General features: G+C 40.2%; 1 protein-coding gene across 9 annotated transcripts in view; it reads left to right on the forward strand.

The window, feature by feature from the left end:
* The window catches only part of carmil3 (capping protein regulator and myosin 1 linker 3), a 136,183-nt gene that overhangs the window by 114,976 nt on the left and 6,965 nt on the right, over positions 1-14,242 (forward strand). For 8 of the 9 annotated variants that reach the window (XM_036138017.1, XM_021310251.2, XM_036138019.1 and 5 more), the window contains 5 exons: positions 5,876-5,995; positions 9,704-9,872; positions 10,640-11,012; positions 12,851-12,954; positions 13,043-13,259. In XM_036138017.1, coding sequence (XP_035993910.1) covers positions 5,876-5,995; positions 9,704-9,872; positions 10,640-11,012; positions 12,851-12,954; positions 13,043-13,259 — 983 coding nt within the window. The remainder of the gene's footprint in view (positions 1-5,875; positions 5,996-9,703; positions 9,873-10,639; positions 11,013-12,850; positions 12,955-13,042; positions 13,260-14,242) is intronic. The other variant, XM_036138018.1, reaches the window with a different exon arrangement.

Genomic DNA, 14,242 nt, shown 5'->3' on the forward strand with positions numbered 1-14,242 from the left:
AACTTTGTGTCTCAGGCTAAATGTTTCGGGTATCCTTCCGAGCTATTTCCAATGACAGAAATGATGTGAATCTCACATTGACCTTTTCAGGTCTACCTATGAATGGGTCTGAGATCAGGACTTTGTGATTGCCGCTTCAAAATATTTACTATGCTTTACTTAAGATACTTCATAACTGAGTATGATATAAACGTTTATCAGGTTCATCCTGATTTAATGTCAGAGGTTGAGCAAAATGTGGTTTTTAATACAGTGTATTTTTCAGTGTTTGTGCTCTAAAGTCATGTATGCTCTCTGGAGGTTGATGCTGATATCAGTGACAGTTGCTTTAGGGGTTATCACTTTGGGACAAAATCAGTTAATCTCAATTTGCATGCGAAAGAAAAGTCACTCATAGCTCTATGTGTTTAAAGCCTTTGATGTGAAGTCTTGTATACACTCCTCTTCACATGTACAGGACGAGTGAGGCCAATTCCTTTGTTTTTTTGTGTAGACTGCAAACTTTGGGGTTGACATCAAAATAAAGATATGAGCCAGTTTTTATTTCCAGGTATTTGCATCTGGACTTGATTCACAACTTAGAGAATATCATCATCTATAACTAAACGGAAACATTTAATGGGCATAAGAAATGGAATATGCGACTGAAAGGTGATTGTTGTTGCCCTGGTGTGTCCTATTACACCGATCATTCTAACAGAGAATATGGCAGAACATTAATTCTCGGTTAGCATTAGGTGCTGGAGATTGCATTTACAGTTGGAGGTGTAACTAATACAAAAACCTGAGAGCTTTTGCATCAACGTAAACCATAGCCAGTTATACCATTTGGAAATGTCCTGTAGAAAAAGGAATTCATTGCAGCACTAAATAACATGTGTCAGACCGGGTAGACCGAGGAGCAAATCAGCAGATGATTATATAAACACCGTAAGAGCATTTTAGGAAACCCCTAAAGCAACTGTCACTGATATCAGCATCAACCTCCAGAGAGCAGCAGCCAAGGAGTCACAATCTACTGTTCACAACATTCAGTGGGTAATGGCATAGAGGTCACACCAGAGGATAGAACCAGTCATTGGCAAGAAGTATAGGAAGGCCAGTCAGGAGTGTGTCCAAGAAATAAACAAATGAGCCTCAAAGGTTGTTGGAAGAACTTGTCTGGGCGGATAGGACACATATTTAATGTTTAGCCGAATGGAGAGGCTAGAGTTTGGATAAAAAGATGATCTGCTGATGTTTCCAAAGACATATGCTCATCTGTGGAATACAGTGAAGGTAACGTCTGTTTGAGCTTGCTTGGCTTCTTCTCAGATGGACTCATCAAACGTCATTGGTGATGTACCACATAAAGACTGCAGAACGAACTCAGAAGCCTAAAGAAAATTATCTGCTTATTATTAAAAAAAATTGATACGACCAAACTAATTGGCTAACCTTCCTAATGATGCACTAAAGCAACATCAAACACACCGCCAAAGCAACAAAGGAAGGTTTTGGAACGGATGAGTTATTCTCCAGAACTAACACCCATAGAGCAGGGATCCATTCCTGTCCAGTCCAGTCCTCTGGGGGCCGGTGTCCTGCAACTTTTGTATACTTCTCTGCTTTAACACACCTGAGTCAAATAATCAGGTCATTAGCAGGACTCTGGAGAACTCCACTCCATCCGAAATCTTTTTTTTATAATAGCTTCTAGCTCCTGCTCCTAGCTCCTGTTCCTTGACCTTTCATGTTGTCAACAGCCAGAACTCTCTGCTCTCTGGACATTTTCATTGATTTCCATGAGGGGGCTGTTTTGATACGTCATGTGACGCAAAAGATTGTGGGATACCTTAAGGATTCTTTGTGCCATTAAGAGACGTCGGTTCCTAAGATAAATTAGCCATGGGAGGGAGCATACAGGCTACTTTTCCTACCTCCGTCCTTACTGACTGCACTATACTGACAACACTGATCATGGCCACCGCTGACACACTTCCGCTTTGGCTAAAGAGTCCTTGCTCTATGAGGGTATTCGGATTGAGTACTAGAGTCCATTCCATGGAGTTAATTCAGCCATTTGATTCAGGTGTGTTAGATTAGGGTCACATCTAAAGGTTCCAGGACACCGGCCCTTTGAGGACTTGACAAGGAGTTGATGATCCCTGCATAGAGCATGCATTTTAGCTGCTAAAGAGGAGACTGAAGGGACCAACCCCCTCAAAGCAACCAACAACTGAAAGAGGCTGCTCTGAAAGCATCACAAAAGGAGAATGCTGATGTTTGTTGTTGTCAGTAGGTCACAGGTTTGACGCAGTTATTGCAAGCTAAGTATGTGAAAGTAGATGTTGACTCTTATTCACTCTAATCTGTGTGTCTGTTCCAATGCCTTAGCTAAGGCTGGGTGAAATGGCTCTACCGGATCTTATTAATCGATTTTCTTCCCTTTTGTTTCATAAAAACTAATTGCTGAAATATTTTTTAAAACTTATTTTTATTTCAATAATCTCATCTGGGAGTTGACCTGAATTTAAAGTGCAACTTATTAAGAGCTTTGAAACATGCATAAAAAACAAGATGGTAGTAAATAATGAAAATGTAACACAAAATGTTTGCTGTCAGTTGTATTACACATCTAAGAACTAGCCTCACTTCACTTGTGAAACTTCACACCAACTTAAGAAAATAAGTAATTGACTAAATAAAAATGCCTCATCTTAGGGAGTATCCTCTTTGGAGTATCTTGACAATACATTTTCCTAAACATATATTAAATATTGCATGCTGTTATTAAAGATGTTCCCTTTCAGGACTGATATAATGCAAAATTCATGGAAGCCTAGGAGAGTTCATTGGCAAAAAAAAAAAATAATAATGAAATAAAATAATTCTTGGAGAGTTGCAAATTCAAATTAACCAATTAAATCAATTTATCGCCAAGCCCTAACTTTAGCCCACTTGAAAAGTTAGTCTGAGACATCTGAAAAAGATCAGATCTAGATGTAAATACCCAGAAGTAAAAGCTGAACCCGAATGTTTGAGGTCGACAGCAAAATATATAGGAATTGGTCTTTTGGCACTTTTGGTGGGGTTTGCATATTACATTATGTTATCTACTTTTTCATAAACAATCCTTTTTGAAACTGCATAGTGAGTTATGTAAAACTTCACAATATTCATGTTGTATGAATGTGACTTTGCCAATATATGTGGCAGAGTGATGGCATACCATGGCAGCTAGCTCTAGATACTGACCTGAAAGATTGTGGAGATATGGTATACTAGATCAAAGAGAGGCGTCAGCAGACAGGGTTCAAGTCATTAAATTTGTGATTCCAGCCCAGCTAATGAGTCAAACTAGCAAGGACTACATTAATGTGAAGGTCATTGCTTTAGGGGGACAAAAAAAACATATTGCTCCTAATTTTTAAAGCCAAGCTCCATGGAGAATGTTATCATCTTGCAGCATGATCTGTTACATATTTGAAAGAACATTTCTTATTTCCCAAGTCCAAAGAAAAACAAGGATGTAAGTTTCAGCTTCTTCAGCTGGACAAACAAATTTATCTATGCACATGTTGAATGAGGACAAAAAAAAATATCCTTTAACCTTAACACATTAGATTCTCATATAGAACATGTGTTGACACGTCTGATGATTACAATTCTACTTTTAAGTGAATTTTCTTAGTGGATGAAAAAAAAATCACTCTTTAAGAAATATTTTTCGTTTAACAAACCACCAGTTTGCGCGGAGGGAAACTTGAGATACATTGAGTATATTCTATATATCGCCCACCCCTATGCTGGAATACCCAGTGGCTACCTTATTTCATTTTTTTTGGGTAGATTTAACAAAATCTTATCTAAAATCTCCAGCTATTTCAAAAAGTTAATGTGATGCCATGCACTTTAACAAAGTTCTCAGGACTTTTGGAAGAGAAACAGGCCCACAGCATCACTGATCCTCAGCTATGCTTAGCAGGGGAAAGGAAGTACTTTTCCAAAGGCTCATTCTTTGTTTGACATCAGTTTGTTGCCAAAACGTCACAGCCAACCAATACAGTTCCAATTAATGTTCCAATTGAGTTTAGCAATCCAAATGTTGGATTGTAGGATAGAACAGATTTTTTACTGGCAACCCTCCTGAAACAATCACTTAGCTTATATATATTGTGTCTAACAGATGTAGACACAAGCCGAGTGTATGTTAACATGTTATATAGAGACAACTCAGAGATGCCGCTCATCGCTCCTTTTCTCTGACGGTGAGCTTTGGAGATTTTTAATTCTTTTTTACCTCCCTTCCTCTCCTCTTCACTGTGTGTGGTAGCTATGGCTCCCTGCCCAGCCTTTTGGCCAGTGGCTTAGAAAAATGTGACTCATGACTAAAAGGTTGTCATGAATTCAAAATTACAAGTTGAGAGACACTCTGATCAACTTTAAAAACTAAAATATGGGGTGAAGGAAAATCGGCGCTATTATGTTGCCATTGATGCTGTGGAAAAAATTTACTTTTAGCCAGCAACTTTTCTTCAGTGTTGGAAAGAAAGTCATTTCTGGAGACTACATCGTCATCCCACAGCGTTGGTTCAGTCTGGCGATTGCCTCATCTTGGTCCTCCGGACTCAGTTTCCTGCCTGTTCTAGATTTTTTTTCTGCTCCATCACCGATGATTTAAATGATTAAATTACTCCCTCAGCAGGTCATAAAGATCACTGGAGGCTGTTTAATTGTCCGTCACTTTAAATTAGACGCACTGGATCAGTGACAGATCTTAAACATGCAAGGCCGAGAGCTTCCAGCAAGAAAATGGTCATTTCTGTCATGGCTTATTGATGATAACCTGCTCAGTTTGGTTTGTCCTGCTCCAGTGATAAATACTTGGCAAATGCTATGACGTGCAAGAATTGGGTCTTTGCTTTTACTATAAAAATAACTAACACAGACTTCAATATTTGGATTTCATTCTATCCTGCTTAGCCTCGCTGGGCTTTTAATGACTGCTTACCCCTGTAAGCATATAGATCATTGTCACAGTCATTAGCCGCTCATATTCACTTCAACAAAACCCTTATCGTCTACTTCACCTACAAGCCCTGGTCCAGTAATAGTACACATGTACTTTAAAAGCTTTTCATTCCAAATATATCAACATATCAAAACAAGGTGTCAAACACTTCAACGGTGTGGCTGATGTTACAATTATAATCAATTCAATATCCTGACAGCACTAATATCCTTTTAAAAAAATATGTTTTCAGAAAGTTTTTGTAATTGTGCATTTTTGCTTTATTGCTAAAAAGACATTGATTAGAGCTTTAATGTCAATAGAAATCTCAGTGAAAGGACTGGTTATAAATGGCATTGAAAATGATGTACGGTGCACTGGAAAACCTTTACGTATTTTGCTATGTTACAACTAGAAAACTTCAATGCATTTTTTTAGGAGATAAAAAGTTGTTCAAAGCTGTGAAGTTGAAAGAAAATGAGCCATGATTTCCAAAAAAAAAAAAAAAAAACCTGCCCATGCTTTTGTATCAAGTCGTGTTGCATATTCTCTGTTGGATTTAGGTCTGAACTTTAACTGGGCCTTCATATTTTGCAGCTGGATATTAAACCCCCTCCACAGTTTTATGTCTTTTGCAGCCCAAACAGCTTTTCTTTCAGGATTGACCTGTAAATCCATTAAGGCGTATGGTTCCAATATACAATAACGGGGGGGGGGACATATGGATAGTTTTGCCAGGCTCTGCGCCTTTTGGATATGGTAGATGTCCTCTCACTGCTTTTGTCAGTGCAACTCTACAAAATGTGTCATCTAACTTTAATCCTCCAATCATCTCTCCAATTCTCACTGCTCCGCTCTTTCATCCCTCTTTCTCTCCTTCAGTCAGCTGTCATCCCTCCATCAGGCCCAGTCACTCAGGAGGAAGAAGAGGCGCAGCGTGCTGTCGATTTTTTCCGGCTTCCGCAAGAACCGTAACTCCACCTTCTCCAATCAGGACGCTGAGTAAGTAACCAGGGCAGGAGCTGCGTGGAGCAGAGCTACCTAAGGGACATTTAGGCGCCCAGACCTGCGGATTGTGATGGCTGTTAAAGGAATCCAGCAGCAGGCATTTGCAATGCTTAAGATTCATAAATATTTCAGGGGAGGAAAATACTTTCCTTGTCTTCAGCTGTTTTTGCTTTGAATTTATGGCTCTCTGTACATTTAGGCTGGTCTTTTTTAATCCACCTACTTTTTAATACTCTGGTGCGTTACCAAGTGGAGAAATTACAAGCTGGCAAACGTCCTTTTATATAATTACTTTCTCTCAGTAGACAGACAAGAGCACCATTCAGTTGAAACCTGCTTATTAAACTATCTTGCAGAACAAAATAGGAAGAGGTGACACTTGATAATGGCTCCAGTTTGTTTTTCAGCTCACAGATCTGCTCATAATACCAGTCACGCCGTTGGCTCTGCTAGTTAGTAACGCTTTTATGGATCAAGAAAACACATTACATAAACTTAATATATCATCAAATCACAGAAAGAATCAAACAAGCGATTGTTCACCTGAAGGCCAGCCCTGATTAAATTGTCTTTTCAAAAGCAGTTTATATTGTTTGATGGCAGATTGATACCAGATTGACTGACAGGATGTTTATCACTGCTTTCCCTGGGTCCTTAAATTTCTTTCACTGTTTTTCTTCTTGCAACAATTCTATTAAATTTATTTATGTGGTGCCGATTCACAACACGTCAACTCTACCCACTTTTCAAAAACAAATAAATATATTCCAATCATACAGGCAGATTCCAAGTCAAGAGCAGTATAAACTTTCCAAATGCAATGTCAGTAAAATTAAATTTATTATTATTATTGTTTAAAATGTTTTGTAAGACCCAGAGCACTGCATCAAGTCACTGACTTACACATTAATCCCTCCTGTATGTGCATATAAAGACAGTGGATGGCATTGAGTGGTTAACTGTAGCGACAGTGTTCCTTGTTTCCAGGCTGCTGTTCTTTTACCAAGATAAAATATCAAATGCTGCGCTCTGTTTTGGGAACCCTGGGAACTCGCATATGATTGGCTCAGGAATCAGGAAGTATACATGGGCTACACACTGAACCGAAGTAGTTCTGGACCGTACCTCTAGGTTTAAAAGGAGAAAAACTTGACTTAGATATTGTTGATGGAGAGAACCGATTGTTTATAGGGAATGTTACTTCCATCCCAGGTGACAAATGAGAATGATTTAGGTTAAATTTACAGAAAATATCTTACTTATTGCCCCTTTAATGAAAGCTAAAAAGGTATAAAGTAGCATTGTCTCAGAAAGAAGCACAGCTAAGCCATGAGGTTCAGCCAGTTTTCAAGTATATAGGATGAGAGAGTATGAGGGGAAAATAGTTTTAGTAAAAGCTCAGCCAATTGATATATCTGAAGAGCGGGGGTGAAAGTAAGCCGGTCCGGTACTGCATACCGCTTAAAAAATCAGAGACGGTACGCAGTAAGAGGGGAGACATAAATTCTCTTTGGAGTTCTGGTCCAATTAAAACTGGGGCAAAGTTGAGGGTTCCAACATGGCAACAGTCCCAAACACACATCAAAACTGTTTATAGAATTGATAAGGCAGCTTCCCTATGGCATAACCTCAACACAATTGTAAACTGACGGACTAAACTCAAAACCCAAATATTTGTCACAGGGCATATGTGTATATTTAAGCCAGTATTTATTTGTTTTTAACCTGTTTGGATTTGAGAACATAATATCCATCCATCCATCCATCTATCCAACCCTGGACAGGTCGTCAGTCTATCGCAGGGCAAGAACATAATATAATGTTTTTTTTTTATTGTCACTTTATTATCTTTATTGAAATTCTAATAGAGCAGTCCTACAGGTGCCATTGGAAAAAAAGAGATTTGCATAGAACAAAACTAAACAGATACAAATACATAACACAGTGAGAGTTACAATTCACTAGGGATGCAGCACTAAGGTCTTGGTGAGAGAGATGTGTCTTGGGGTTCAGTGTGGGAGGTGGGGGGTGGGGGGGTAGAGTTAAGAAGGGTCACAACTCTGCGTTAGGATATTTTCCTCAACCGGGATGTGTAGTTGCATAGTGTTCTGTAGCGCCAGTCAGAAGGTAGGAGTGTGAAGAGTTTGTGTTTGGGGTGTGTGCTGTCTCTGCTAATGCTTATGGTACTCCTGGTGCAGCATGTCTTGTGAATGTTCTCTAGTCTAGTGAATCGGGTGCCAAATATCCTCTCAGCTGCCCAGATGATATGATGGAGAGCCTTCCTATTTGCTGTGATGCAGCCATCACAGCAAATAGGAAGAGTACCACGCTGCGATGTAGTACGTCAGCACTGACTCGATGGCAGAAGCTCACCAGCAGCTGTTGTGGGAGTCACGCCCTCTTCAACTATCTCAGACAGTGAAACCTTAGGAGCCCCTTCTTGACTATCTCTCCTGTCGGGGCATAGCTGATATTGACTCCAAGGTACTTGAAGCTCTGCATGACCTCCACTCTCTTGTCGTTAATGCTGACCGGCTGAGTAACTGAGGACGTCAATCACCTGAAGTCCATGATCATTTCCTTTGTCTTGGTTGATCCTGTTTTGTCATGGCTCCAGCTCTCCAAGATCTCAACCTCTTCCCAGTAAGCAGCCTCATCATTGGACATAATTCTGCCTATCACAATAGTGTCATCTGCAGATATTATTATGCTGTTGGTAAAATGAACTCGTCTGCAGTCTGACATGTAGAGGGAGAACAAAAAGGGGCTCAGCACACAGCCAATGTTGCACCAATGTTGAGGGTGATGCTGCAGGTGACCTGTTCCCCCATTCTTACGGTCTGTTGTCTGCCAGTGTAGAAGTCAAGGATGGAGCTATTCAGGTGTGTGTTGCGGCCCAGGAGGTCCTGCTTGGTGGCCAGTTTATGGAGGGAGCGTGTTGAAGGCAGAACTGCAATCAATGAAAAGCATCCACACATAACTGTCCTGCTAATCCAGATGTGTCAGGGCGCTGTGAGGGGTCTGTGACTCTTCAATCCCTGGTTGACCTGTCAGCCTGGTAGGCAAATTGGTGTTCTTCAAATGTCCCAGAATGAGCCGCACAAAGCAGTTCATCAATGGTGTCAATGCCACTGGCCAATAATAATAATTCACGGACCTGATTGCTGATTATTTTGGCATGGGGATGATTGTGGCTGTCTTGAGGCACATGGGGATGGACACCTACTCCAGGGAGATGCTAAAAAGGTGTGTGAACACAGCTGTAATCAGCTTTGTGCAGTCCTTCAGAAACCATCCTGGTACTCTGCCAAGTCCACCGACTCTGTGGGGGTCAATTTGTTGCAGAGACGTGTTACGTCATATGGAGTGTTTTGCCATGTTTTCTTTATTGTATGACCATTACACCCTTAAAAAAGTTTAGTTTGAATCATGAAATGCCTAAACATTGATATTCCTGCCAAAGATAGGTGTCTGTAAACTTGTGACTGGAACAACTTTTATAAATTAATGCGTACTGTCTACTGATAAACAAAGAAAGAAGCAAAAAGGAATTAAAGATTGGATTATTAAAGCTACAAAGGCAATTTTAGGACAAGTCAAACTGCATCTCACTCATTGTACAACCAAAAACATTTTACCATGGATCTTAGGCTAGCATTTAAGCCTTTCACGAGAGCTATTGTGTGTTTCTGTTTCTTCCAGAGGGGCCTCAGAGAATGTTTACTCCATGATTCAGCACCCTAAAGATACAGGGAGGCCAGAGAGTGCTGTCCCTGGAGCAAACGGCACTATGTCTTCACCTCGGCCAGCTCAGGGCGTACCTCTTCATGGGATGAGGGCTGCCAGCCCACCCTGTCCCATCCAAAGACAGGTACAGTGCAATGGAACGTACCTTGAAGCAAGCAGCTCGACACGGTGGCTGCTTTTGATTAGTTGGAGACTGAGCCGAGGATCCTTGAAAATAAATATGTGCGCTCAATTTTAAAACCATCTATTCTGTAGCTGAATGGTGCAACCCCAGGTAGCAGCACTAAAAAGAATCACAGGACATTTATCATCGTCTTGTTTTTTTTGTTTTTTTTTTCATCGTTACACTGGGTGAAGTTTAAAGCTACAGAAACTTTTCATTTGTGAAAACTTTGAAAACTATTGCACTATTGAAGGAAGAATGTAGAAGAGCAATACAACGTAAGCTTTGAAGTCTGCTTTATTATCAAGATGTCAGTTTATGAGCATCCTGCTAACAGCTCCAGCAGTCCCATGTGAGGACACAGAGCAAAGCTGCATGCTGTGCCCACCACCTGCTATTCTCAGCCTTTTTTATGTTTTGGATTTGTGTAGCTGCTTATGTGAAACATAGACTTTAAGGCTTATTTTAAATCTCTGCTGCACTCTCTTAAAGAACCAAAAGGACTGCTCAAAATCTCACCGCTGTTTTCATATTTCATCAGACTGAGTAATCCTTTATTAAGTAGATATTCAAAATCACAATAGGCTTTTATTTTATTATTAGCAAACTCTTTCTAGGGCATCCAAAAAAAAACAGTATTGCATTTGTCCTCTTTGAACAACGCAAAGCAACATTTATCTGATTCTGACTAATTAAGATTCTATGGATGGCCTTCTCTCCTGCTGCAGTCCACAGATCTGGTCAGCATGGTGTACAGCTGTATTGGGGCAGAAATCGAGGACTCTGACAGCAGCAGCACCTGCGACATCAAAGAGTTCCAGCACAGCGCCGATGGATCAAACATCATCTCAGACACCCCGGCAGATAGTCAAAGTAACGGGCATGTGGAGCCCTCCAAACAACAGACGGACAGGCAGATGGAGACGGGCAGGCAGGAGAGAATTGTCCCACTGCATGAGTCGCGGACCGAGGCGGGAGAGGACATCCAGAGCAGCGACGTTGGCAGCGTGGCCCCCTGTGGGTCAAGGCCAGAGCCTCCTCTGCAGAACACAAAACCCAGCCTGGCTGTGATGAGGCAGAGACACCTGCAGGACAGTTTAGGTACTGCAACTTCTACAGCAAATAGAGTTCAAGCTGCTAGCAGTCACAAAGGTAAAGACAGAAAAGCCTCTGTGATATACAACGTTTTACAAGAAAAAGTCCATGCCTCTTAAATATTTCCGCATTATATCTTGTTACAACCGCAAGCCTCAATGAAATGCGCTTGTGACAGATCACAACAAGGAAGTGCATGACTGTGAAGAAGGGAGAAGATACACGGTTTAATATATAATTTTTGAAAAAATAAAGAATATATGTATCATGCATTTGTATCCAGTCACCCTGGTTCAATAGCTTCTGGACTAATCTTTAACAGCAATCCAGCTGCAAGTCATTTGAGATATGTCTCTTAAGTAGCTTTGTACTTCTTGAGACTCAAATTATGGCCTATTTTTTTTTGCAAAATAGCTAAACCTCGGATCGTACATAGAGTATCCATAAAAAGCCATTATCAGGTCTTGCAATATATATTCACATGGATGTGCTTTGACTTAAACCATCTTATTGTAGCTATGGTTGAATTTAATGGTAGTTTTCCTGCTAGAATATCACCCTTTGCCCCAGGATTTCTTCCACGTATATAGTGGCATCCATCTTCTCATCAGCTCTGACCAGCGTACCAGTCCCTGCTGAATAAATGCATCACACACCATGGAAATTGTGTCTTAAGGGTGATATACAGTGTTCGTTTTCTTCCACACATTGCGACTTGCATGTAAAAAAAAAAAAAAAACTAAAAGAAGGTTATGCAAAAGTCTTATTTGACCTTCTTCCACAAGTTAGATGTTCCCTATATGGCTTGTGGCAAATGTTAAACAAGATTCTTTCATGACTTTCTTTCAATATCAGGGTCTTTAAGGGACAGGCAGGGGGAAACCTGGACAGGTTACCAGTCCATTAACAGTGAAATGTCCAAAGTTTGGGATTTTGTTTTCTAATGTTTCCTGACGAACCAGCTGTGCTCTTACTGCAAGTAAATCACACACAGGATGAGTCTTTTTGCTATTTAAAGGACTTCTAAAAGCAATTTGATATGTTGGATTTTATTTGGAGGATTCCCATACAAGGGGTCTCAAAACTTTCAAATTTCCCACTCTTCAGATTTGTATTTATAAATAAATTCCACTTCACAATTATGTTCTACTTTCTGCTGGTCTGTCACATATATGATATATATTATGAAAAAAAGAATGAGGTTCGAGGGGTATGAAGACCGATGTCAAACTGTTTAGAATAAAAATGTTAACATGCAAGATATCCTTACTAAATGACCTGACTCCTTTATTTTATTGTAATCCTCTAAACATAGATGCTTCAGCTAGTAACTTTGACTGACAGAAATTATCTTTAAATTTGTTTTAATTAATTAGCTAACAGCTTAATACAATGAAAATGTGTTAAAATACAGTGAGTTTATTTAATTAGTTCCACACATATGTTCCTCCATCTGTTACCAGAGAGCCATAGTCAAGAACTGTTGGTATGGCTACAACCTCAACTGTAAGTTGGAATACCATATGGCAAAATTTAATTATATGAAATATAAACTACAGAAATACACAGACATTTGGCTTTTATGATAGGGAATAACCTTTTTGTCATTTTATAATTGTAGCAAGACCTTCTTGCAGAAAATGAGCTGCATTCTTATCTTTATTTATTGATGTTTTGTTTTTACTTTTATTTTTTTTCCCCTTAAGCTGGAGGTTACATCTCAGTGCCCATAATGTCTGCAATTCTGGTCTCTATCAGAATCTCTGCTTCAGGGCTTTTATTGTCAGAAACAACATTTTGATTGATCGTCGGGTTGATAGAGTTTCCTGTGGATTTGTTACTAGAAGAGACGGTAAGGCCAGAGGGAGAAGAACACAGCGAAAGACTGCAGGAGGAGAAGCAGAGAGGGCGAGGACCGGGTGGACAGCGTCCTCTCATTCCCAAAAAGGTATGTGATAAATAAGTAAGCCTTTTTTTCTGCTGTGGGCTGATAGACATGAAAAGGGGCATAAACTCATACTGTGCTCTGTTACCAGCCCAGCATAGAGCTCCAGAGAGACAAGACCTCTCCGGAAAAGAGCAAGACGTCACCAAAAACGTCTGCCAGTCCTGAAAAAGAACAAAACAATGATCAGAAAAGTTTGCCTCCTGCTCAGTCAATCTCTGAAGACAAAGTGACCAGCGAGGCGAGGAGCCCTACACCATGTACTAAGCTTGGCTTAGAGGAAGCCGACGCCAACATCATCAGCCACGGTATTGTTTTAATGCCATCACATGTTCATAGCCAGATACGGGCACTAAAGTCTTAGATTTACACCTGAGCCACACCTATATGGAGCTAAAAGAGTGTCCATATTCACAAATACGTGATTCACTCATGCACAGAAGATACACACATGCACGGGACAAGAATCACACATGTATTTCTGATGCACACACAGCTATGTCTTGATATACGAACTGCTTGTGGTCTGTTAACTTTGCTGCATTTTTACGGTTTTTTTTATGAAAAAATGGTCAGCCAATCACAAGAACAGATCCCACAAGGGGGCTATTTACTCATCCAATGCCTATCACATTGGCCCATTGTAACATTGCTATATTCCGGTGGAGTTCAACATGGCATCTGGCAATGACAGGGGAGCGGTAAGTGAAACATCTAACTTCTAACTAACATCTAAAAGGCATTTGTATGTCAACTCAAGTCAGAGGAGTCTCAAAATCCACACACAAATGCAGTGGAGTTCAAAAACCACAAGTAGTTTGTAAATCAAGATATATTTGTGTGTGCACCAGATGCGTTCCAGCGTAGCAAAGCAGCATACACACGTCCTACGCTTAGATTACCTTTTCATTTTAATCAGTCAATAAATTTACACTAGAAGCGTAATATGCGCGTTGTACGCTACGCAATGCCTAAATTAGATTGCAGTTTTAATTTCAGATGCATATACGCTCCTATTTGGCAGGTAATAAACAGGAAAATAATATCCTGTTTCAAAGTTCACTTCCGAAAGCATCCCAAAATAATAGTCGAGTCTCAGTTCTGCCACAAGGTGGTAGAAGTCATTTTGTTGACGCTGCTGATTGCTGGGATTCACAAATTTTTGCTGAGCACTCTGCCTTTCTTCTCGTCAACCAGCAGAAGGAAGGCCAAGGTGCGCCTTCTATTTGGTGCTCTTTCCATGTGCCGTAAGTTATTCTCTGTGCAGAAACACGCAGCTGTGGAACCTACT

This window comes from Fundulus heteroclitus, chromosome 6 (genome assembly GCF_011125445.2).
Source record: "Fundulus heteroclitus isolate FHET01 chromosome 6, MU-UCD_Fhet_4.1, whole genome shotgun sequence".
NCBI classification, from domain to species: Eukaryota; Metazoa; Chordata; class Actinopteri; order Cyprinodontiformes; family Fundulidae; genus Fundulus; species Fundulus heteroclitus.